Source organism: Myotis davidii, unplaced genomic scaffold (genome assembly GCF_000327345.1).
Source record: "Myotis davidii unplaced genomic scaffold, ASM32734v1 scaffold86, whole genome shotgun sequence".
Classification (NCBI taxonomy): domain Eukaryota; kingdom Metazoa; phylum Chordata; class Mammalia; order Chiroptera; family Vespertilionidae; genus Myotis; species Myotis davidii.
Genome location: NW_006298058.1, coordinates 2,229,957 through 2,254,412, shown reverse-complemented (window position 1 = coordinate 2,254,412; position 24,456 = coordinate 2,229,957). Strand labels below are relative to the sequence as shown.

Sequence of the window (24,456 nt, the reverse complement as noted above, 5' to 3'; positions counted from 1 at the left end):
GGAAAAAAAAAATAATTCACTCCAAGATCTCCATGAGGCTATTTTTGCAATGGTTTTGCCTCCAGAACACAGGTGTCCTGAAAACCACTGCTAAATGTAAGCCAAAATGGGAAAGGAAGAGACTCATACCAACATCTCATTGCACATGTAGATTCCAGCATCTTTCACAAATGTGGCAGGATCAGCAAAAGAACCAGTAAAAAATTTGAGAAGGAGGCTGCTGAGACGCAGAAGGCCTCCCTCAAGTATTATGCCTCAGTCTTGGATAAGCTGAAAGCTGAACATGAGTGTGGTATCACCATTGGTCTCTCCCTGTGGAAACTTGAGGCCAGCAACTATTATGTGACCATCATTGATGCCCCAGGACACAGAGATTGTATCAAAACCATGATTACAGGCACATCTCAAGCTGACTGTGCTGTCTTGATGGTTGCTGCTGGTGTTGGTATATTAGAAGCAGGTATCTCTCTCCAAGAATGGGCAGACCTGTGAGCATGCCCTCCGGCTTACACACCACTGGGTGTGAAACAACTAGTTGTTGACATTAACAGAATGGATTCCACTGAGCCACTCTATGGTCAGAAAAGATATGAGGAAACTGTTAAGGAAGAACCTGCCATATGGAAATTGGCTACAACCCCAACGTAGTAGCGTTTGTGCCAATTTCTGATTGGACTGGCAACAACATGCTGCAGCGGAAGTGCTAACGTGCCTTGGTTCAAGGAATAGAAAGTCAACCGTAAAGATGGCAATGCAGTGGAAGCACACTGCTTGAAGCTCTGGATTGCCTCCTACCACCAGTTCATCCAACTGACAAGCCCCTGAGTCTGTTACTCTGGACAGTGATGGCGAACCTATGACACGAGGGTCAGAGGTGACACGCGAACTCATTATTTTTGGTTGATTTTTCTTTGTTAAATGGCATTTAAATATATAAAATAAATATCAAAAATATAAGTCTTTGTTTTACTATGGTTGCAAATATCAAAAAATTTCTAGATGTGACGTGGCACCAGAGTGGGTTAGGGGTTTTCAAGATGCTGACACACCGAGCTCAAAGGTTCGCCATCACTGCCGACGAAAATGATTTTATGGTTGGGTCACAACATGAGGAACTGTATTTAAAGAGCCAGAAGATTGAGAACGACTGCTCTAGGATTTCAAAAAATTTGGTGCTATTAGTACTGTCTCTGTGGGCTGAGGGGAGAACGGTGCTCTTAAACATGGCATGGTGGTTACTTTTGCTCCAGTCAATGCTACAACTGAAGTAAAGCCTGTTGAAATGAAACACGAAGCTCTGAATGAAGCTCACCTGGGACTGTGTGGGCTTCATTGTCAAGAATGTGCCTGTCAAAGATGTTTCTCCTGACAACGTGTCTGGTGACAGCAAAAATGACCGACCCCTAAAAGCAGCTGGCTCACAGCTCAGGTGATCACCCTGAGACACCCAGGCCAAATCAGCGCTGGATGTGCACCTGTGCGGGTTGATACCCAGCTCACAGTGCTCACAAATTTGCTGAGCTGAGAAGATTGATCATCCTTCTGGGAGAAAGCTGGAAGATGGCCCAAAGTTCCTGAAATCTGGTGATGCTGTCATCACTGGTATGGTTCCTGACAAGGCCACGTGTGCTGGGAGCTTCTCTGACCACCCTCCTCTGGGCTGTTTTGCTGTTCGCAATGTGAGACAGTTTCTGTGGGCATCCCCAGAGCAGTGGGCAAGAAGGCAGCTGGAGCTGGGAAAGTCACAGGTTTGCCCAGAAAGCTCAAAAGGCTAAATAAATATTATCCCATTACCTGCCATCCCACTCTTGATCAGTGGTGGAAGAATGGTCTCAGAGCTGTTTGTCTCAATGGGCCATTTAAGTTTTAGAATAAAAGACTGGTTGATGATTACACTGCATCATAAAATCCTTCAGAAGGAAAGAAGAATGTTTTGTGGACCATTCTTTTTCATTTTTGTGGGGTTTATTTTTTCGTTTTTGTGTCTGTATGTGTGTGTTTGTGTGTATGTTTTAAAGTTATTCGTTTTTTTTCTAAAAAACTTGACCAGAAATCTGTCACAGAATTTTGAGACTCATTAACACACAGTTTAATGGAGAAAAAAGATCTCCATGGAATTTAGTGGCGGTCCCAAGATGCCAGTACTAGAGGCCCGGTGCACTGGGTGTGGGAGTGTGTGTGTGTGTGTGTGTGTGTGTGTGTGTCCCTCAACCCAGCCTGCACCCTCTCCAATCTGGGACCCCCCTCACAATCCAGGACTGCTGTATCCTAACTGCTCGCCTGCCTGCCTGCCTGATTGCTCCTTACTGCTTCTGCCTGCCAGCCTGATCACCCCCTAACCACTCCACTGCCAGCCTGATCGATGCCTAACTGCTCCCCTGCCTGCCCAAAGCCCCTAAACTGCCCTCCCCTGCAGGCCTTGTTGCCCCCAACTGCCCTCCCCTGCCGGCCTGGTCACCCGTAACTGCCCTTCCCTGCAGGCCTGATCGCCCACAACTGCCTTCCCCTGCTGGCCATCTTGTGGTGGCCATCTTTGGCCACCTGGGGGTGGCCATCTTGTGTGTTGGAGTGATGGTCAATTTGCATACTACCCCTTTATTATATAGGATGCTAGCAACTCCCCATCCCCACCCCCCTACCATGCACTGGGAATGTTCTTTCCAGTCAAACTCTACTGGGTCAGGAAAAGCAAACCAGGAAATCCTGAGGTCTTCATTTATAACTTCCTTTCCTAAATTCTATTTCTGTCCATGGTACTACTATTGCATCTGTACCAGGGTTAAAATCTCAGAGTTGCTTTTTATTGACACTTTTCTACTTTGAGTTATTTTTAATATTTATCATTCCTCTCAGTGCCCACAATTACAATCCTTGCCTAAGCCCCAATCAGTTTACGTATTTGTTATGACCATTTTTTCAACCGCCCTATATAAACCTGGCTTCATCCTGTGTTAATCCTTCCTTCCTAACAGTAACAGGCTCATTTTTCTAAAAGTCCACTTTGATCATATCAGGATTTATCCAAAACTCTGCAACTCCCTTTTGGTTAACTGATTCACACTTCCATTAGAATATTCATCCATACACACTTATGAGCATGGAAATAATTCCTGACCCAAAAGTAGGACTACAAGGGATTCCTGCCAGAGCAGGCATAGCCTCACTTTTAAGACTTTCTTGAAGCTCAGGCTTCGTGCTATCCACCCACATTCCTTGGCTTTACTCTTTTGTGCTTTATATTTCTTAGACCTTGACTTGTCTAGTCTCTGACGTTCAAGCCAGCCTTTGGTCAGGTATTGCATGCATCTTCATTCAGAAATCTTCAGTGGTGCACTATTATTTTTATAAATGCTTGGTTCTGACATTCCAAACCCTCTATGACTTTATGTTATATATCCAACATGATCTCCCAGTGCTCCCCAACATGAACTCTGAGCTGACCCAGCAAGATTCATTGTCCTCTGAACACCTCAAAGGCCCTTCTTGCTTCTGTGTCTTTGTTCCAGCTACTGCTCACACAGGAAATCTCCTCTCACCCTCATTTCCAAATACTAACCAATTTTTTAACGTCCAGTTAAGGTCACACTTTCATCACAAGGCCACCTGAAATGATTCTGGCTTACATTGAATTTTCCTTCCTTTAATCTCTCACAGAGTTTATACTATCTATACTACACAATGCAGAGAATAATGCCACACAATATACAGGGTGCCCCCCAAAATGTATACACACTCTACTAGTTGATGACTCAATTTTGAAAATAAAATGAATTTTAATGAACACCACCTTTATAATTATTCACAGTGTGTGTATACATTTTGGGGGACAATCTATATAATTGGAAGGAAGAATATTGTTCCTCATCTCAACCTCAAATAGTTATGACCTCCTTTAGGGCAAGAACTGAGTCTCTTAATTATTTTTTCTACCCTTGCCCACATAGAAGACAGTACCATAACTGAGCACATATGTACATGATATAATAAATACTTGTTGAATTGAATGAATAGAAATGACAACCACTTTATGATATTGCGATGTAGACTTTGTTACCTTGCCATTCCATCTCACATTTCAGGGCCCATTCATGCCCTGAAGATCAAATTGGCATTATTACTAAGCATGGCAAGCCCTATTTATGGATATGTGTGTATAGAACCACTAAGTGTGTGCATGGTACTGCACATAACACTCAAGAATGGTGACTGCAAAAATATTACACAATACTAGCATAAAATATGCTGTAATTAAAGGATTCATATGTAGCTGAATTATAAAAACTATCTCCAATCTGTTATTGCAGTGCTTTTATATAATGTTATACTGAAGATATTGAAAAAGAAAAGTAGTTATCAGGTTAGTCTGCTACAATGGAGCATTATATTTAAAAGTATAAAACAAAATAATACTCTGTAATAGCTAAGCTGAACATTAAAAATCATTTCATTAGCAATATCAAACAATATGCACTAGCTGAAAAACAATTTATTATTCAAAGTACCAATTAAACTACATGTGATATGTAAAATTTGTGTTGGAAAAAATCAGTTTCATATAATTAACTTCAGACTAACACTGCAATTAGTAAAGAAAATATGCAGATGTTACCAAATTTTGCAGTGCTATTACGTGGGAGTTGAAATATGTGTTGTGCTTCTGCTTTAGAAAATAATTTCTGGTGTGAAATTATTTTGATGGATGGCACAAGTACAGTTAAAAAGGGAACCAAATAGGACTCTCAGAAAACTGATGTATTTTTATTTTTAATCTATAAAGGATAACACTCAGTTTAAAACTTAACTACCATAGCCTTTAATGAATTAATGTACCATAATGAAAGTAATCTCAAGTTGTCTTTCCAAAGGGTCAAAGAAAGAAGTGGGAAGGAATATCAGTTCTTTGACCCTGAAGATGACCCTGCTCTGGGATCTAAGACCACCCAGGAGGGCGGAGGAAAAAACAACTTCAAAGTACAAATGTCTCTCATGCTGTAGTGCCCTGCTTTGCCATGCTGCAGAAACATTTTGTGTTAATAACATTTTACCCTTCTTAGCCCCTTTGAAAATTATTTTTTCATGGCATAAATAAATACATAAATGAAGAGGCTTTCAGGTTTGATTTCTAAGTGTTTCTTTAACGTTCTTTTCTGTTATGTTTTTATTGTAATAATATAGTGGGCAGTGCAAAGTTATCATTTGAGTATTAAATCAAACAACTTCCATAACACTTCCAAACAGCTCAAATCCCAGTGTTCTAGGATTCAACTGGCATGCAGGAAGCCTTGGTGTTCTGGGGGCTTACTTGCCTTTTCTTTGGTTATAATGACAATTATGAGAGTTACGATGATTAAAACAATGAGAATGATAACTTCTGAAAGAATTTTAAACTTGAAAGTGACTTTATCAGACCATACAGTCTTGGGGTATAGTTCTGGGGTATATGGCCACAAAGGGGGTGACGGTGAGTTGCTGTTATTCTGCTTGTCATGAAGTCAGTTTAGTCAGCGTGGGATAGAGAAGCATAGGTGGATGTTGCAACATATTTCACAACCAGGACAATGGAAGGCAGAATGTCTGGGAGTAGTGAGCCCCAGGGATGGGCAGAGCTGGGCCCTGGGACAGACATGAAGAGCGCACTGTGTAGGGAGCAGAGCAAGGCTGGAACCCAGGTCTCCTTGGTCCCTGACCATTGTTCTCAAAATACCTCCATGGGCTGACATTTTCTTGAGCACTGTTAACAAAGGTATAAATAAAACCATTGGAAGTATTTTTATCCTATTGAAGAAAACAAATATGTTTTCAAGCAAGAATTGTTTGTATTTTAAACAACTAATATGCAAATTACAATGCCAGGTCATTAAAGGAGTTCTACTTGGAAGTGCTTTTTGTCCTCTCAGTATGACTTGGTAGATGACATCTGTTGGCCATGCCAGGCACGGTGCTCAATGTGTTTTGTATACTATCTACATTTATGAAGGTTTTATCGTAGAAATTGTGACACCTTTAAAAAAGCTGGGGCCAAATTCTAAATGCTGCATTTCAAGCTTGGGTCAAAGATAGTGCGTGATAATATCCTACCTAATAAAACCCTAATATGAAAATCAACCGAATGGCGGAACAACCGGTCACTATGATGCACACTGACCACCAGGGGGCAGACACTCAACGCAGGAGCTGCCCCTGGCCTGCAAGCCCCAGGCCAGTCAAGGCAGGTGCCAGCAGGGACCCCCACCCCCCGATCACCCCACCAGTTGCCCCGCAGAGGGAGGCAACCAACAGCAGTGGTGTGGGAAGCACCAGGCCGGCAAAGGCTGGTGCTAGAGGGGGCTCCCCAATCACCCTGATGGTCGCACCACAGATCGGCCCTGATTGCCAGCCATGACTAGGGACCCTATCCATGCACGATTTTGTGCACTGGGCCTCTAGTTAAAAAATAATACTGTTAGTCACAAGAACTCTACAGATCCTATAGCAACTTGATTATTCTCTTACCCACTCACTGTTAAGGACTGTATAAGGTAAGAATTGCCATGAATGGTCGCACATTTGCATGCTGGCTTTTCTTTATTGCTTCTTCTCACACATCTCTAGAACTTGGGTCAAGTTCTGCAAAATCTCCTCAGCATCTTAGATGGGAAACTTAGAGAAAATATACTTGATTCTCTCTCTCTAGTAAATACACTTAAGATTTTTAAAGTTTGATATGGGGCAACAGAAATTTAGTGAAGCCTAGACACTTCAGAGCTATGGACCTACATTAAAGTTCATGAATATGAGCAGAGTTCACAAAGCATTAGATTAGAGACCTTTTAGGGGGGTCATGGGGTCAATGTCAGGGCAGCATGCTATGTCTTCTAGTGATGTTCCTCCCACCCCCTCTCCCTGCTGTTTGCATGCATATTGTTTGGGGAAGGGGTTGGGATTGGGATTATTTGTTAACGTTTTTAAAATGTACTTTAAAATTTGAACCTTTTATGAATGGCTGTCAGCATTGACACAACTCACCTCAGCTTGGGATCCATTACTAGAAACTCAGACATTCTTTTTTGAAGGGCTAGTTTGAGTGCCTTTAGAACAGGGTGGGCAAACTTTTTGACTCGAGGGCCACAATGGGTTCTTAAACTGGACCGGAGGGCCGGAACAAAAGCATGGATGGAGTGTTTGTGTGAACTAATATAAATTCAAAGTAAGCATCATTACATAAAAGGGTACGGTCTTTTTTTTTCAATAGTTTTATTCATTTCAAACGAGCTGGATCCAGCCCGCGGGCCGTAGTTTGCCCACGGCTGCTTTAGAATAATGTGTGTGTGGAGGGGGAGTGTTATATTTTTGTTTAATTATATTCCACCTCTGTGGAAAATATTTTACTTCCTTGAGGTATAGTTATTTGTATGATGCTAAAGAGCAAAGAGAAAGAATAAATTAATTTGATTTATCTTATACCTTGGTTTTATACTTATAATGTCATATTGTCTTTGGGAAGGTAGGACAATTTTAACTTTCTTGTTAAATTTTAGCTTACCAATTCTTAGAGACAATTTTGCTGAGTTAGGCTTGGCTTGGGACATTACCTGACCACTGAATAAGGATTCATGTGGTCATTACAAATCTGCTGTTCTGTTGGCCAAAAGGTCTCTGTGAACGAGAGTCCTTTTAATACAAGGAAAAGATCTGCCAAAATCTTCTTGACAACTGAGTTGTTCAAGTAACAAAAGAGAGCTTTTTTTCCTTCTAGATGTTTCCCCCCTTTGAAATCCCAGAGTTTCTTAGGGGGAATGAAAGCTCCTTAGAAGAAACGGAAGTCACCACAGACTTGTCAATTTCTCTTGCTCCATGTTCCTCACATGTTGTCCCAAGACAATCTCCACATTTATTACCACATTTCTTGAACTTCCAAAAGGGAAAACTGGCACTAGAGTATAAAATTAAGATACAAGTAAATTTATCCACTGTCTTTTTCATTATATAGTTACTCTTCAAAGAAGTAAAATATTTTTGGAAGGGGGAGGTATATAAATAAACAAGAAAACAACCCTCACTTCAATCTTTCTAAAAACTGAAGCAAGACCTTCAAAGAGTGTGTGTTTCTAGTGCTATAGCCCAAGTCAGGTCTTTTATCCTTTAATTAAAAATTAAAAACAGATTTTAAAATGGGACCAAGTGATGCAGCATGGATTAAGGCATGTGGTACATTAGAATAATGAACAATAAACTAAGTCAGCTGGAGAGGAATTCTAAATCTATTTTCTCCAATATTTATTTAATGGTGCTTATATTGCATTTCACCTGTCATAACATGGCCTAATCTTCTAGGATAATTAAGTATTTATATCCTTAGAAGCAATTGCTATTTTAGAATTTCCCTATATAACTCAGTAAAAGAGTTACTGTATTCTTTTCAGTTTCTTATAAACACTTACATATTACTAATTAAGATACTAAACACATTGTCTGTTTTGTGTGTTTAAAATATTTTACCAGGAAGGAGGGGGATAAACAAGGAGAGCATGTCAATGAAGAAGAGAAATATAAAAATACTAGAGGCCCGGTCCACGAAAATCGTGCACTGGGGGGAGGGGAGTCCCTCAGCCCGGCCTGCACCCTCTCGCAGTCCAGGACCCCTCGAAGGATGTCTGCATACTGACAGTTAGACATCCCTCTCACAGTCCAGGGCTCTCGCAATCTAGAACCCCTCTCACTCCTTACCATCAGCCTGCAGCGGAGGTGGGAGAGGTTCCTGCCACCGCCCCTGTGCTCACCAGCCATGAGACCAGCTTCTGACTGAGTGGTGCTCCCCCTGTGGGAGCACACTGACCACCAGGAGCAGCTCCTGCGTTGAGCGTCTGCCCCCTGGTGGTCAGTGCACTTCATAGCGACCAGTTGTTTCACCTTTCGGTCAATTTGTATATTAGGGTTTTATTATATAGGATTATTTTATCTAGTAAAGATGTTCCATGTAAAATTCATAGAAATTAATTAGTACTTTTGAACAGTGGGGTAATCAATGTTGTTATATCCTGAAATTCTTAAATGGAATGTGAAAACAAGCCAATCATACCTGTATAATTATTGCTTAGATTTATTTGTGTCTTTCTTTCAAACTTAGCGAATAAAATATATAGCAAGGGGTGTTGAGCTCTGTGGAGTTTCCAAAACTACAAATACCTCATGTATTGGTGAACTTTTCACAAGTACGAAACGATGAAGGGCAATATTAATTTATAAAAGAGTCCTTGTCAGGTGTTATGGGTTAGCTCAGCGAGATAGACCACCGACTCAGAATTTAAATTTTAAGAGCCTTTATTAAGCTAGCCAGCTGACTGCCAGCCGTGTCTTTCCGATTAGAGCCCACAGCTTGCAGTGCAGACCAAGAGTACAGCAAGACCTTTTATCTGAAACACTACAAAGTATTTTTTTTTAAAAAAAAGAAAAAACAAACTGCAAAGCGGTTCATTAGCCGTTCCTGGTACTGGCAGGGTAAAAAGTTTACATAAAATTTATGAGCAGGGTCACATCTGGCTGGGTTCAATCATAACACATTGCTTTTCTAGCGAGATAATTAGCAATTTTTCTTTCCCATGGTCCCTAACCCTGACACAATCCTTCTCCATATCCTGACACAATCCCTCACCATAAGTCAGTCCCCACTCCCAGCACATTCTGTAACATTCTGTAACCCTTCAAAGGCTCAGTCCCACACCCTGTAACACAGGGACTAGGCATTAGATCATCTAAATGCAGTCAAGAAGAGTTAGCCAAATTAGTGACATAGAAAGATATACTGGCTAACAGAAGATAAAGGAAAGAACGGAAACCTGGATAGAACTTTTGTATAAATTCTTGTCCTTGGTTAGAGAAAGCAGCAAAATAGCTTTATTCTCATTTATATCCCTTTTCTATCATATCAGAATATCATCACATAACTTCTGGAAGAAACTGAGGAGGCATCTCAGTGCTTGCCTAGACCTACACTGAATTTGGACACAGAGACATAGCCATGGCAGACTTAGAACCGAGTCCTAAATGTCCCTGATGTCACCACCTATCACTCATTTTTCTGCAGCGTTGTCGTTTCCTGTAAGTTAAGAATTTGTCCACTTATTCTAATGTATCTTGCTCACTGGACAGTAAGTTTAGATTATGTTCTGAATGAGTAGTCAGAAATTGACTGCTAACCAACTAAATATACTAAAGAATAAACTCTACGGTATCACCACAGCTACTACTAAATTTCTGTATTCCAAATGTGTATTTTACCCCTATACTTAGGTACCCTGCTGTCAACTCTAAATCTAGGTGTGGGGATGTGGTCTTCTTGAATGTAGGGGTGAAATTATAAAGGTTAATTCATGCATAAGAAGTTAATTTTACTCATTTGTTCATTTGTACCCACCAATTGTTTTACCTTTTTTAATATGACAAATTTTAATTCTATTTTAAAATATCCTGAACATGGACAAATGATTATCAACTTACCAGCTAGGGTAACTTGATTTAGAAACAAACAAACAAACAAACAAACAAACAAACAAAAAACCTTGGTAATTCTACAACCAATAATTTTCAAAATGGGTATGACTTGGGATATTTATTTGCTTTCTCTATTAATTAGGACAATGTTTCCTAGAATCAACCTCTTTACTCTTTACATAGCTCTAATTAGGAGAATGGTGAAAAAATAAATTTTTTTATCATAAGCAAATCAGGCAAAGAACTTGTATGTGTATATGCATAACCCATGGACACAGACAATAGGGTGGTGAAAGCCTGGGGCAGGAGTTGGGGATAGGCTAGAAGGGGTCAATGGGGGAGAAAAGGGGACATATGTAATACTTTAAACAATAAAGATTTAATTACAAATAAAATAAATATCCTCACTCCCCGGGTGAGGATTCAAATACTATTACTACCACTACTACTACCACCACTACTACTACTATTACTATTATGACTAATAATAGTAAAGGCAAATTTGATAGACAAAAAAGCAAATCAGTTTTATTCTACTTTAATATTTATAAATGCATTATAAAATATTTTTAAAATGGTAATTCTGATTTGCCATACTAAATTGGTATCAATCTCTTATTTTGACTATTGGACAAGTCGGAGGTAAACTTTCATAAAAGAGCTGAGGATTGTCAATTTAGTTTATATAACTTGCTTAAAAACAAAAAAAAACCTCCCCAAATATTAACATACACTTTTACCATTAAAATGAAATTAGTGACAATTGTGTTACTATAGGATTTTTAGATTTAACATGTTTCCTTACAGTGGTCTAATTCTGAGCATAGAAAATACACAAGATAAAGGGAGTTGAGCTCATTTTTTTATTCTTTCAGAAAATACTTATCAAGAGCCCACAAGTAACAGACACTTTGTTAGGTGTTAGGAACACAGTGTGATCAATTTGGTCAATATTGCTGAAGAGCACAGTTATTAGGTTGGGAGAGAAAAGAAGGCTGAGCAGATGTAAGAATTCTTTCTTTTGCCTTCAGTGAGCTACAAATAATATATTAAACAAACTCAGAAAAATCCAAAGTGCTGAGTTATATAATGAATAGTGGATGACAGTTAAGTCTCTATAGGAATCCTAGTCCAATCTAGAAATATTCTGAACATTCAAATTTTGAAATTCTCTTTCCACCAGATAAAGAAAAAACAGTAAAAAACCACCAGACTACTGTAAAACGCGTCTCACATTGTCCAATATTCATCTGTCTTCCATAGTTGCAACGTTTATATGTCTGTTTGTTTTCTATTAAAGCTCACCTCACATTTTTTTATATAGGACAAACAATAAATATTAAAAATTATAGATACACATAAATAACAATGGAATTCTGAAAGTCATTTTTATTCCCTTTTTTATGTTCTCAAGTATTTCTTTAAAGAAGAAACTGAAGTTCATAGAGGCTCAGAGATTTTTCCAAGCTGTTTTCTTCATTAGCACTTATGGTAAGAAAATCACTATGTGAGCAAATTTGGAGCAGTAAGCAAAAATAGAATGGATTCATTTTTAAAAATTATTACCCATATTTCTAACTCGAGTTATATTTAAGTGGAAACACTAGTATTGCATTCTTTCAAATAGTTCTTTATTTTGTATTAAAAATTGTTTTTGACAGGAATAGCTAACCCAGAGTGCATGCTTATCAATATATTAGGATTGCATGCTTATCAATATATCAATGTATATGAGGATTGCCGATTTAGTTTATATGATTTGCTCAAAAACACCTCCCCAAAAATTAACATACACTTTTACTATTAAAATGAAATTAGTGACAATAACATTCACTCTTCCTTTTTTTATAGATTGACTTCTGACACAAATGTAAGCATACACAGCTTCTTGACAAAAAAAATCCCATAATATCAAGATAAACCTACCTGCTCCCTCTGCACAGCATCTCCCCTGTATAGAAACATTTTTGCTTAGGAAGCAGGGAATAATTTAGCTTTCAGTACAGGTTGCTTTTTGGCCGACTGAAGAGATATGAATTTATTCTTGAATAAGAACCAGACTATAAAAAATCTAGTGGTAAACATGTTACTTATAGAAATATATAAAGAGAACTGCAAAGAGGCATATGCTACCCATTAGAAAACATTAAAGAGTGATTAAATACAGAATATCAAATGCTACATGCTGAAAGATAAATAAATGAAATTGCTGTAAGGCAGTTTTAAAAAATTACAGCAACCATATGTCTCTGATTTTTCAAGACAGTCCTAATTTCAAATACCTGTTCTTACTGTTAAATAATGTTTTGTTTTGTTTTTTAAATAGGGACATTTTAATTTTAATCCAAAAACAATTAGCTAGTAAAAAGTTATTGCCTTGCTTTTAATTTTGTAAATATGAAGCATATTGATAAATTTACAGCAGCATTTATTTTAAATTTTAGTTAATTTATTGGGATGACATTGGTTAAAAAAATTATATAAGTTTCAGGTATACAATTATACAATACATCATCTGCATACTGTATTGTATGTTTACTATGCCAAGTCAAATCTCATTCCATCACCATTTAGCCCTCTGTTACCCTTCCTACTTCTCCCTCCTCCATCCTCCTCCCTCCACCCCTCCCCCCGCCACTCCTCCAGCAACCACCACACAGACAACTAGATAAATCATGTCTTGATTTGTTGTTGTTTTTAAGAGAATTTTGTCACTGCATGAAAAGCATATTATTGAAACTAAGGTGTTCTTGTAGTTTCTAGGACACTAACTTTGATATATCATAGGACCAAACTATACAAAAAATACCAGCATGTTTTCTTTTTTATCCCAACCAAAGAAATAACTCAAGAGAATGGCTACTGTTCATCAAATGAGAACATATTGATAAGATGGAAAGCAGAGTCTTTCTATGCAAAGAAGTTGAAGTTGCCTTTATTAACTGCATACCTCCTTCCTGATTTACTTGACTACATTTTCACAACAAAGCTACATACATTTGAAAAAGAATGGAAACTTTTAGAAAACATTGTCATTCCATATATAATTATTGTCCTTTTCATAATATTGTTTTACCAAAACCATATTAGGTAAAATTCCTTTAGGTTTTGTGAAAGGGTTTCACGAGGTTTCTAAAGAGGTCTATTTTAATGCCACTGGAAAAGAGGATAAGATAATCACACAAAACAAGAGACCACATACCAATTGCTGTCATGTAATCCCAGCGCTCAGTGAGGCACATATTGAAGATGAGGTGATCAGATGTTTGCCCTTGGCCAATAAGTGAAATCTGCCTCTCCAATTTTTGGCAAACGGACGAAGTCCAGCCAATAAGAAACCAAAATACTACCAGGAGTATTACCGCCAGCATCCTCATAACCCGGCCACCAGTCATATATGGAATCCGTTGGGCTGTTCGCGAAAGAAACACTTTCAAAACCCTAGAAAAGCAAGACATCAAAATGTTAAGGGAAAACTAAAAATGAGTAAAATTCTAAAATACGCTATTTTTCTCAGTGAAGTTTAAACCCATCAAAATCTACTTAGGCAGAGTAGAAAACCAGAAACAGTGTTACTTTTATTTTCACTCAGTTTCACTCTACTTTACCTTCCAACAGCAGAAAAAATATCCTACAGTAGGGACCAGTGATTAAATAGATTTGTCTAGAATGGAATTCTTTTGAATATGTCTTTATATTTTAAGAAATATTTTGTTTTTTATAATATTTTTACTGTACTAGTTATATTTTTACTATAAAACATTATAAGGTATTTTTTTTGAAAATAATTTTATATGATGCCCCTCTATAGTCATCTGATCACATTACCAAAAATAAAAATGAAATAAGTTTGAAAACAATGATGGGATATTTAAAATATTAGGGTAATTCAAAAGAGCTCTGCATTAAGTAAGAAGATTTGGATGGTCTATAAGAAATGTGATTTTTTAAATTTTGGGTTGTTTTCTTATATATATATGACTCAAATAAATAGTCAGGATTAAGATGAATTAGATAATATCTAAGAACTGTTCCATCTCTAAAGATTTTGTGAGGACAAAATCTAACCTACTGTAACCTTATTTTAATTTCACTTTCAGAATATTCTTAGCTGATTTTAACTCCCACTCTCATTCTGATATTTTGTATTATAAAATTTACCTGAATAAACCACTATGAGTGATTTATAATACTATGAGGGTATCTATAATCAATTCCCTTAATTCAAAAATAAATTCATTTCCCAAACTTTTCTATTCCCTATTCCATCTCATTCTTTCAACATTTTTTGTGAAGTGTTCATATGAATTCTTCATAAAAACATCATTGTAAATCTAGAAATGAGATAAATGTACCTGAAATAGTCTAGATGTATTATGCTATTTCTCTCTACATATAGACCTTGGTAGCTCTTTCTGAATTAATACAATACATCCAATAAAGATAGTTATTTTCTAGAAGATTCTTGTTTAAATCTTTACCCTTCATTTCCTATGTCTTTCACTCCATTTTTCTTCAGCTAACACTCAGCAAGAAGTTATATCTAAATAAAAACATCCTCAATTTTTCTGTGGAACACTGTCAGAAAGGTATTAGTATCAAATAAGAGGACAACAGAAGATCTCATAAACTACTCCCCATTTAACTAGCTCACTAGATTAGCAATTATTCTTCATTCCCCGTATAGACACAGTGAGCACTGCCAGGCTAGCACTGGCGGCTGAAGTGCTACCTCTCTCTAGTATGTCTCAAACATCGCTGCTCCAACCAGTGCAATTGCTACTTCCTTAGAATTAGTTGCATTTGTCCCCAAACTATACCCATTGTTATCATTGTATTTAATTTAACTAAATCATGAATAAAATAATTATACAAGACTGTTAAAGAAAAGGAGACTTATTTGTATACAATCTATTTTGATTACTTTGATAAGATTCCATAAGGCTGAGTCACTAAAACGACCTGAAAACTTAGAGAAAAGTGAGGAAGTTTTAAGATATTGAGGTGGTCAATAAACATCAAAACCAGAAAGAGGCTATTCTTCAAATGACCTCAAAAAACACTTTAGAGTTCCACTACTACTTAAAGAACCAACAGTGTGAACAGTAAATAACGCTCTGTGGTGATTTATCCTAGAAAGAGAACAATGTTTCCCAAACATCGGACCCAGCGTCAAAGAAGACATCTTATTTAAAAAATATTGATGAATGATTGTTTGTGAGTTTTAAATTACAGTTTCTATACACTTCTTTAATGTCTCTCTCCTTTAAATGTTAACAGTTAATTGACCAATTACTCATCCCATAAAAAGGCTTCTATTATCAGCAAATCAAAAGATTCACAGAACTCTATCTTAGCAATGAGAGAAAATTCTTGGAAAATTAATAGTTGTCAATGCCAATCTTATTTTATGTAGGAGAAACATGCAGCCACTATGTTGTGTTTTTTGTGTGTGTGTGTGTGTTTTTAAAAATCTTCACCAGAGGGTATTTTCCCATTGATTTTTAGAGAGAGGGAAAGACAGAAAGAAATACTGATGTGAAAGAAACACATTGATTGGTTGCCTCCTGCACGCACCCTGACCAGGGTCTGGGCCAGGGAGGAGCCTGCAACAGAGGTACATGCCCTTGACCAGAATCAAACCCAGAACCTTTGGTCCACAGGCTGATGCTCTAGCCTCTGAGCCAATCTGCCTAGGGTTGTGTCGCCACTATGCACACATAATTGTTTCTGGTTGTACCTGGATGAATTCTAAATGTTGAATGACTAGGATCTCAAAAAAGGGATTCTGATCCATTTTTTTAAACCTTCAATATTTTGGCTAGGGCAGGAAAATAATTGTTTCACATTCTACCTTGACTCAATGTGAAATATAATTATAATGAACAAACATTTATATAGTAACAACCATATGCTAGTTATCATGCTAGGCAACATGGGAGGCATAAGTCATGGTTCTTATTTGCCAATAATTGTCAATAGGTAGACAATTCAAAAGCTAATAATTTAACTAGAAATATGTGTGCAAATACCTACCATAATAAACAGCCCTATATGTTGTCTGTAGCTACTAAGTTTAGTAAACTAATAGAATAGATGGTATTATTTAGGCCTTGATGGCTATCAATGGATAAAAATGGAGGAAAGTAGAGAAGACAAAAAGAGATTCTAGTTGAAGGGAAATCACATAACAAAGTAGAAAGCAGAGAATTATAAGTTATAATTGAGGGAATAGTGGGTTGAACCCTTTGGCAAGAAAAAAAGTTCTTTCCTCAACCCACAGGAACTCCTAGGGATTTTTCAAATTTCTGCGAGAACCAACGCTTCAGAGAAGAATCCTTTTCCATGGCCAAGATGTGGAAAATCATTTATTTTTCTGACACTTGAAGATTTTTCACTATCTACATTGAAACGCTAAACCCGAAAGACAGCTAATAGTGGATTTTAAAAATGACTTTAAATTTTTCTTTAGCCGAAACCGGTTTGGCTCAGTGGCTAGAGCGTCGGCTTGTGGACTGAAGGGTCCCAGGTTCGATTCCGGTAAGGGCATGTACCTGGGTTGCGGGCACATCCCCAGTAGATGTGCAGGAGGCAGCTGATCAATGTTACTATCTCATCCATGTTTCTAACTCTCTATCTCTCTCCCTTCCTCTCTGTAATAAATGAATAAAATATATTTTAAAAAGACAAAAACATAAATTTTTCTTTAGAATACCTTAAAGGATGTCTAAACCAGATGAGTTTTTCTTTTGCAGAGGAAATCTATGTGATCCCAGTTTGGTAACTTTTAATCAAGAAATTCCACTTCTAAATTATCAGAAATTTTTATGTCTCCCAGATGACTCTTTGGGTATTTATTGTAAAGTCTGAGAATTCTAGATTGTCATAGATCCCATAATCTTATTTCCAGACAGGAAAAACCAAAGCAACAGTCCTCATGAGTCTCCTGTTATATTGATTTTACTGGCTTTCAAGTACTAGGACACACAATAACACAACTACACTTTGATCTAAGTATTTCAGGATATTGGTTTTTGTAAAATGGAATAAGATGCATTTTTCTAGTATTGGCTTAAAATAAAATGTGAAAATGTTGCTATATCTTTAAACAGTGAATTCTTGTTAGTTAATATGGGCTCACTCCCTAGAAACCAAGTTCTAAAAATGAAATCCTTAGGCATGCATTTATATGAAATACAGCTGTATAAAAATACAATCATTAAACTTCTTATGTAGATTACTTTTCTACTATTTTTTTCATAGATTTTTAGGCTACCATCTGTTCAGAAGTTTTCACTATTTCTGAAGGCTAGCAGTAATATACAAGAAGACTGCAAGAAGTTCCCAGAACTTAATATAAAAAGACATATTAAATTATATATTCAATTCTCATTATTAATAGTAGATAAATTCATGGAAATTATGTTGAAATGATGAAAATAAAAGGGGCAACCCAGGAAGTGGCTGCCACTATATTGTCTATCTCTGTTTTCACTTTCTACGCATATCTGGTTTGAGCTCATAAAACTCCACTGTAAGAACTTGTACTTAGGTTATCAATTACCTCCTTCAAATACAGTATTTAATTGATATTGATATTCATTATTTTACTTAATCTCACTCCAGCTTTTGGCATGGCTTCGGCCATGTGCTTGATTTTATCACATATTCTTGATCTTCTTCCTACTCCTCTGACAGTTTAAGTTTCTATTGCAGATGCCTTTTCCTCAGTCTTCCCCTTAAATGGCAGTGTTCCTCAATGCTCTCCTGAATGTAGTCACCTTCTATTCTTGCTCTACACATTGGGCCCAGGAAATCTCATCTACTCCCATGCTGGTGAGTATCTTCAGGTTAGATCACTCTCCTGAGTCCAAGATCTGTATACGTACTGAAAATCAACAGGACCCAAAATAAAACCTTCCCTCTCGCCCCTCCTACCTCCTCTAACCCACTCTGCTCTTGTGTTACCTGTCTCGATGACTGGTACCATCTAATTGCTCAAAGCAGAAATCTCAGAATGAATGCTGATAATTATCCCTCTTCCATATCCCAGATAATCAAAGAATAATGAAGAATTCAATTTCTACCTCTTAAATATCTCTCAAACCCTTCTATTTTGTTCCATCTTAATGGCACTGCCACAGATCCTAGCCATCAGCCTGCTCCTGTAGTAGCTCCCTGAGTAATCAGTCTCCTTATTAGTCTCACCCACTTCAATCCATACTCTCTAGCGATGCCACAATGATCTTCCTAAATTATGTCGCTCCTGTTTACAGTCCTTCAGATGTTGCTTGCTCTAGGCCAGTGGTTTCCAAACCAGTCGTATCAACATCACCCAGAAACTTGTTAGAAATGCAAATTTTTGGGTCCCAGCCAAACTCACTGATTCAGAAATGTTGGAGGAGTAGGGCCCAGAAATCTTTAACAAATCTGTTAGGTAAATTCTGAAGAAGGCTACAGTTTGAGAACTGCTACCCTAAACAGTTTTTCCCAGCAGGCCTAAGATTGGTGCAGGTGCCTTTCCAATGGCCTAATTGCTCTAACCTATTAGATACATTTTTGAGTTTTTATTATGCTGACACTAAAATTTAAAGCCTCTAGTAATAGAAAGTTTTGATTTTCAGAATATTTGCATTTGTGATATTGTATTTCTTTTATTTACTAAAAAGGAATGCACATATACATCTTCAAGCCACCCATCTTCTGTCTTATTAATTTAATTGGAATAATTCTGAAGTCCTAAAGTTCCCCATCAGAATCAAATTTCTATTAATTTTACTGCCTTCCAAGAAATTCCAGAGAATCAATGCTTGTGATGAAACTCAATTCTGCACAAAAGAACCCTGAGAGTGAACTACACATAAAAAAGCTGGAGTCAGTTTGCTTTCAAAGGTCACAAGTCCTCATGTTTATTAAGTGTTTCATCAATTTCTCAAAATTTCATTTTCAGAAGTAAACTAAAGCTATTTCTTGGTTACTGTATAGATTGGATGTATATTAAAAAGAATTGGTGTCACCTAGACAGAAATTGATTTTGACATTTATCAGATATGAAGTTCAGTAAGATTATTCAGAGTATATATGTGTGTGTGTGTATATATACATACTTGGGGGAGGTCTGATTTAAATGATAATCATATATAAAATCAAATACTTCTTTAACTTTAAAAAGAATGATATAAATTGTGCACTGACATGGAAAGATGTCAAAGACATAGTAAGTTTATAAAGCAAAATTATTATTAGTATATTAAGTTGTTGCTATTATAAGAAAGAAAACTCACAACTCAGTTTCTCCAATGTAGGTATTTCTGTCAATTTAAGTTACTTGCTGGAGCTCTCATATTTCACATTGATCTTTCTTTCTTTCCCTCTGATTGTAGGTAAATAGAATAAGGAAGAATGATGAAAAAAGAAAGAAGGAAGGAGGGTTGCAAGACTGTTGCAACTGCAGGGTGGAGGGGGTCAATGGGAAAAAAAGCAAAGGGTGCATCTGTAATGCTTTCAACAATACGAATAAATTAAAAAAAAAGACTGTCACAAGTCAAATATCCTATGGTCAGAGCTAGAAGAAACTTTGGGAATTCTCTTTCTGATCCCATTAATGTATAGAAGAGAAATGTGAGTCCCATGAGGGGAGTCATTTGTCCAAAGTCACAGAGTAAGTGAGTAGCAGAACCCCTGCAAAACTCTTAATCTTTTTCTCTCAGTTGAGGGCTTTTTTTCAGTTACATCTTACCAAAATAGAACTTTCTATTAGCTAGTTCTTGGGGAGTGGTGTCAGCAAAAATATTGGAATAGAAACCTCCAAAAGTTCATTCATCTTTAAAAGCAATGAATAAACTAGCAAAAACTATTAGAATCAACCTTTTTGGAACCCTGGAAACTAATTAAAAGCTTATATATTTTATGCTTAACCCAGCAAGATACTTAACCAAGAGAAAAATAGCTGAATCTGAGTAACAGAGATTTATGGCATTTTAACATACACTGGTCCTATCTCCCACTCCCCAGTTCAGTGGTGGCCTTGAAGATAACATCCCACATTCTCAGTACAGGTACCTAGAAAACATAATGGACCTTATTCTCCAAGAATTGTATTTGTTCCTTTTGACCTCTCTGGTGGCTCCCTATAGGACTATGTCAAAGAGCCTGCCTTTGTCTTATCCAACTAGAAACTCTCTCAGGACTGAGGTTAACTATCTGGGGGTCATTTGTCTAAAAATTTTAAAGGCAAATGGAGTAGTTGAACCACCTGGGGCAAGGTATAATGGTTGGGACAAAAAAAAAAAAGCCAAAAAAAAAAAAAAAAGGAGGGAATGCTGGGGAATGAGATATACTGGGAAGTAAGGGCTTTGAAAAGATCCCATATATCAGTGGTTCTCAACCTTCCTAATGCCGCGACCCTTTAATACAGTTCCTCAAGTTGTGGTGACCCCAATTTCATTGTTACAAATTGAACATAATTAAAGCATAGTGATTAATCTCAGAAACAATATGTAATTATATATGTGTATTCCGATGGTCTTAGGCGACCCCTGTGAAAGGGTCGTTCGACCCCCAAAGGGGTCGCAACCCATAGGTTGAGAACCGCTGCCATATATCCTGGATAACTAGAAGGTTGAAAAACACTCAGAAAAGATCTGAGAAGGCCCCAAGCTCTCATCTCTTGCTGACCCGAGGCTCTGCACAAGCAGGAAGAAAAGCCTAAGGCAAAGTTGTAAAGTGCTTGGCTGATTGGTGAAGTCGTGCCCTAACACACACAAATAAATACACACAATCCATGTGCAAGGAAAGAAAATTTTAAGTTATTTTTGTTCCAGGCTTTAAAAAAATCTATTTTGAATCACTAGCTAAGGATTAAGTAAACAGAACAGAGACCTCAGTGACTATACATAACAAACAATACAGATATTACAGGATTAGTTCAGAAAAGCCACCAAACAACAGCAACTACAACAAACAACAACACCTCCTGGGGAAGGTGGAGAATCTAATTCCAGATTTACCACGATATAATATGTCCCATTTTTTGTTTGTTTGTTTGTTTTAAATTAGACATGCAAAAAAAGTGTATGGCTCATACACATGAAAAAAAAAAAAACGAAATTAATAGGAACTATGCCTGAGAAAGCCCAGGCACTATACTTACTAGACAAAGATTTTATTTTATTTTATTAATTTATTTTTTAATCTTTATTGTTGAGAGTATTGCAGATGTCCCCCTTCCCCCCCTACTGCCTCCCTCTAGCCTGTTCCTGCCCCAGGAATTCACCACCCTATTATCTCTGTCCATAGGTAATGCATAATATGTATGTAAATTCTTTGGTTAATCTCTTCTGTCCTCCCTTCCCCATTTCCCTTTAAGATTTCTTAGTTTGTTGCATGTTGCCATGCCTCTGGTTCTATTTTATTCATCAGTTTATTTTGTTCATTAGATTCCTTGTTTGTTTATTTGGACTTTTAGATTCAATTGTTGATATATATATTTATTGCCATTTTATTGTTAACATTTTTTATCTTGTTTTTTCTTCTTCTTCCTCTTCTTAAAGAACAGCCTTCAACATTTCATGTAATACTGGTTTGGTGTTGATAAACTTTGCTTTTTCTTATCTGTGAAGCTCTTTATCTGATCTTCAATTCTAACTGATAGCTTTGCTGGGTAGAGTAACCTTCACTGTTTCTAGACAAATATTTTAAATCAACTGTCTTAAAGATGCTCAAAGAGCTAAATAAAAAAATCCATGCATAAGAAACTAAAGTATACCAAGAGAATGATGGTATTCTATTTATTTTCAAATATCTCCAAATAGAGGACATTTGAAAATAAATAGAATTTATTAAAAACAAACAAACACCAAAACACCCCAGAAATTCTGTAATTGAAAAGTACAATGACTGAAATGAAAAATTCATTAAAGGGATTAAATAAGAGATTTGACTAGGCAGAAGAAAAAAAATAGTGAACTTGAAGATAGGTCCATTTAGATTATCCAATATGAGAAGCAAAAAAGAAAATAAAATGAACAAAGGCTAAAGGACCTATGATAAACTACTACGGATATTGAGATACACATGATGGAAGTTCAAGAAAGATAGGAGAAAAAAATACACAAAAACACAGGAAATAATGGAACATCCAGAATTTGAACACATACATGAATCTACACATCCAAGTAGCTCAAATAACTCAAAGTAAGATAAACTCGAAGAGATTCACAGTAAGACACATTATAATCATACCATTGAAAACTAAAGACAAAGAAAAAATCTAAAAAGCAGCCAAAGAAGAGTCACCTAGCATGTACAAGACATTGTCAGTAATAAGAGAATTAAATATTAAGTGGAAAATTCCAGAAATAAACAATTCACAAGTTTTTTTTAAAAGAAAGAACTAATCTACACTAATAAAGACAAACATGCAAATTGACCATATCTTCCCTATGCCTTAAGCCACGCCCACCAACCAATCAGAGTGACTATATGCAAATTAACCCAGCCAAGATGGCGACCAGCAGCCATGGAGCTGGAGCAAGCAGGAGGCTTGTTTACCCCAATGATGGAGGAAGCCAAGCTTCCCGCTTGCCGCGGCGGGCTCTGAGCTCCACTCAAAGCAACAAAGTTACAATTATAGAAGGCAAACAAACTCCAGATACCTGCTTTCAGCTGGCCAAGGCCACGAAGCTGGAGTGAACAGGAGGCTTCCCTTCTATCACAATATCGGCCATGAACACAGATGCACCTGACTCACACACAGGGAGGGCAAAGCTGGCAGAGTCCCAGGATAGGCCCATGTTGTACTCAATTGGCTGTATTCCCAAGCACAACTAGAAACCCGTATGCAGCAATCTATTTTCAGTTTCTGCTCATGCTGACGACAATATGCTCTTAACTTTCTTCCCATGATATTTCTTTCCTGCAAGTTTTAAAAAGCAACCATTGCTTTGACTAGCATAATTATAAGGTCTTGGGATTCCTCTAGCCTACATATATGATGGGATATAGACCAAATCTGAGGTGAGGAGGAAGCACTTTCTTTGTGCCAAGGTTTGTGTGAGATATTAGAGGCCTGGTGCATGAAATTCAGGCACTGGGGGTAGGGGGACCTTAGCCTGGCCTGTGCCCTCTTGCAGCCTGGGACCCTTCGGGGGATGTCTGCCTGCCAGCTTGGGCCCAATCCCCCAGTGAGCGTGCCTAAGCCAACAGGTGGATATCCCTTGAGGGGTCCCAGACTGCAAGAGGGCACAGGCTGGGCTGAGGGACATCCCACCCAAGTGCACAGATTTTTGTGCACCGGGCCTCTAGTCTATCATAAGAAACCATGGAAGCCAGAGGGCAGTGGGATGACACATTTAAAACACTGAAAGAAAAAAAAGAACTATCAATAAACAATTCTATATCTGACAAAATTCTGTTTCAAAAATGAAGGAGAAGTTAAAAGAATCCTAGATAAATAAAGTTGAGATAGTTTGTCATTGTAGACTTGTCCTACAAAAATATGCTAAAAGGAGTCCTTCAGGCTAAAATGAAAGGACACTAGGCAGTAATTCAAGGGCACATGAAAGAAGAAAAAAAAGAACATTGGTAAAGGTGTGAAGGCAGCCTTAGCCACCCCCACCTGCATTCTGATGTATATGCTTGCTAGCTCCAATCCCCCCACCCAGCCATACACTTGTGTCCTAGCTAGTCTTGCAGAACCTGTTTATCTGCAGGGGCCATGAAAAGCACTACAGAAGATCAACTGCTGGTGCCAGCTAGCCTGGGCTGTTGGTCGTAATCTCTCTTCCCCCTTACCACTGTCAGAGGGACTGCAAAGCTCACGAAAAGTCCAGAAGCCTGGTCCATATTTGGGGGACAAGAAACCAAGAGGATAAATGGGAGAGCCCTTCCGCATTTGGTGCTCAGGCTTTGGAAAAATGACTCCCCTGAGTCACCGCACTAATGCATCTGCAATAAAGGGTTTTTCCCGAATCTTCTGAGTCCCCA

The 24,456-nt window shown here is 37.6% G+C and overlaps 1 protein-coding gene across 1 annotated transcript in view; it reads right to left on the bottom strand.

The window, feature by feature from the left end:
* The window catches only part of GPR158 (G protein-coupled receptor 158), a 366,465-nt gene that overhangs the window by 13,167 nt on the left and 328,842 nt on the right, over window positions 1-24,456 (bottom strand). The window contains exon 7 of the mRNA XM_015570519.1: window positions 13,673-13,911. Coding sequence (XP_015426005.1) covers window positions 13,673-13,911 — 239 coding nt within the window. The remainder of the gene's footprint in view (window positions 1-13,672; window positions 13,912-24,456) is intronic.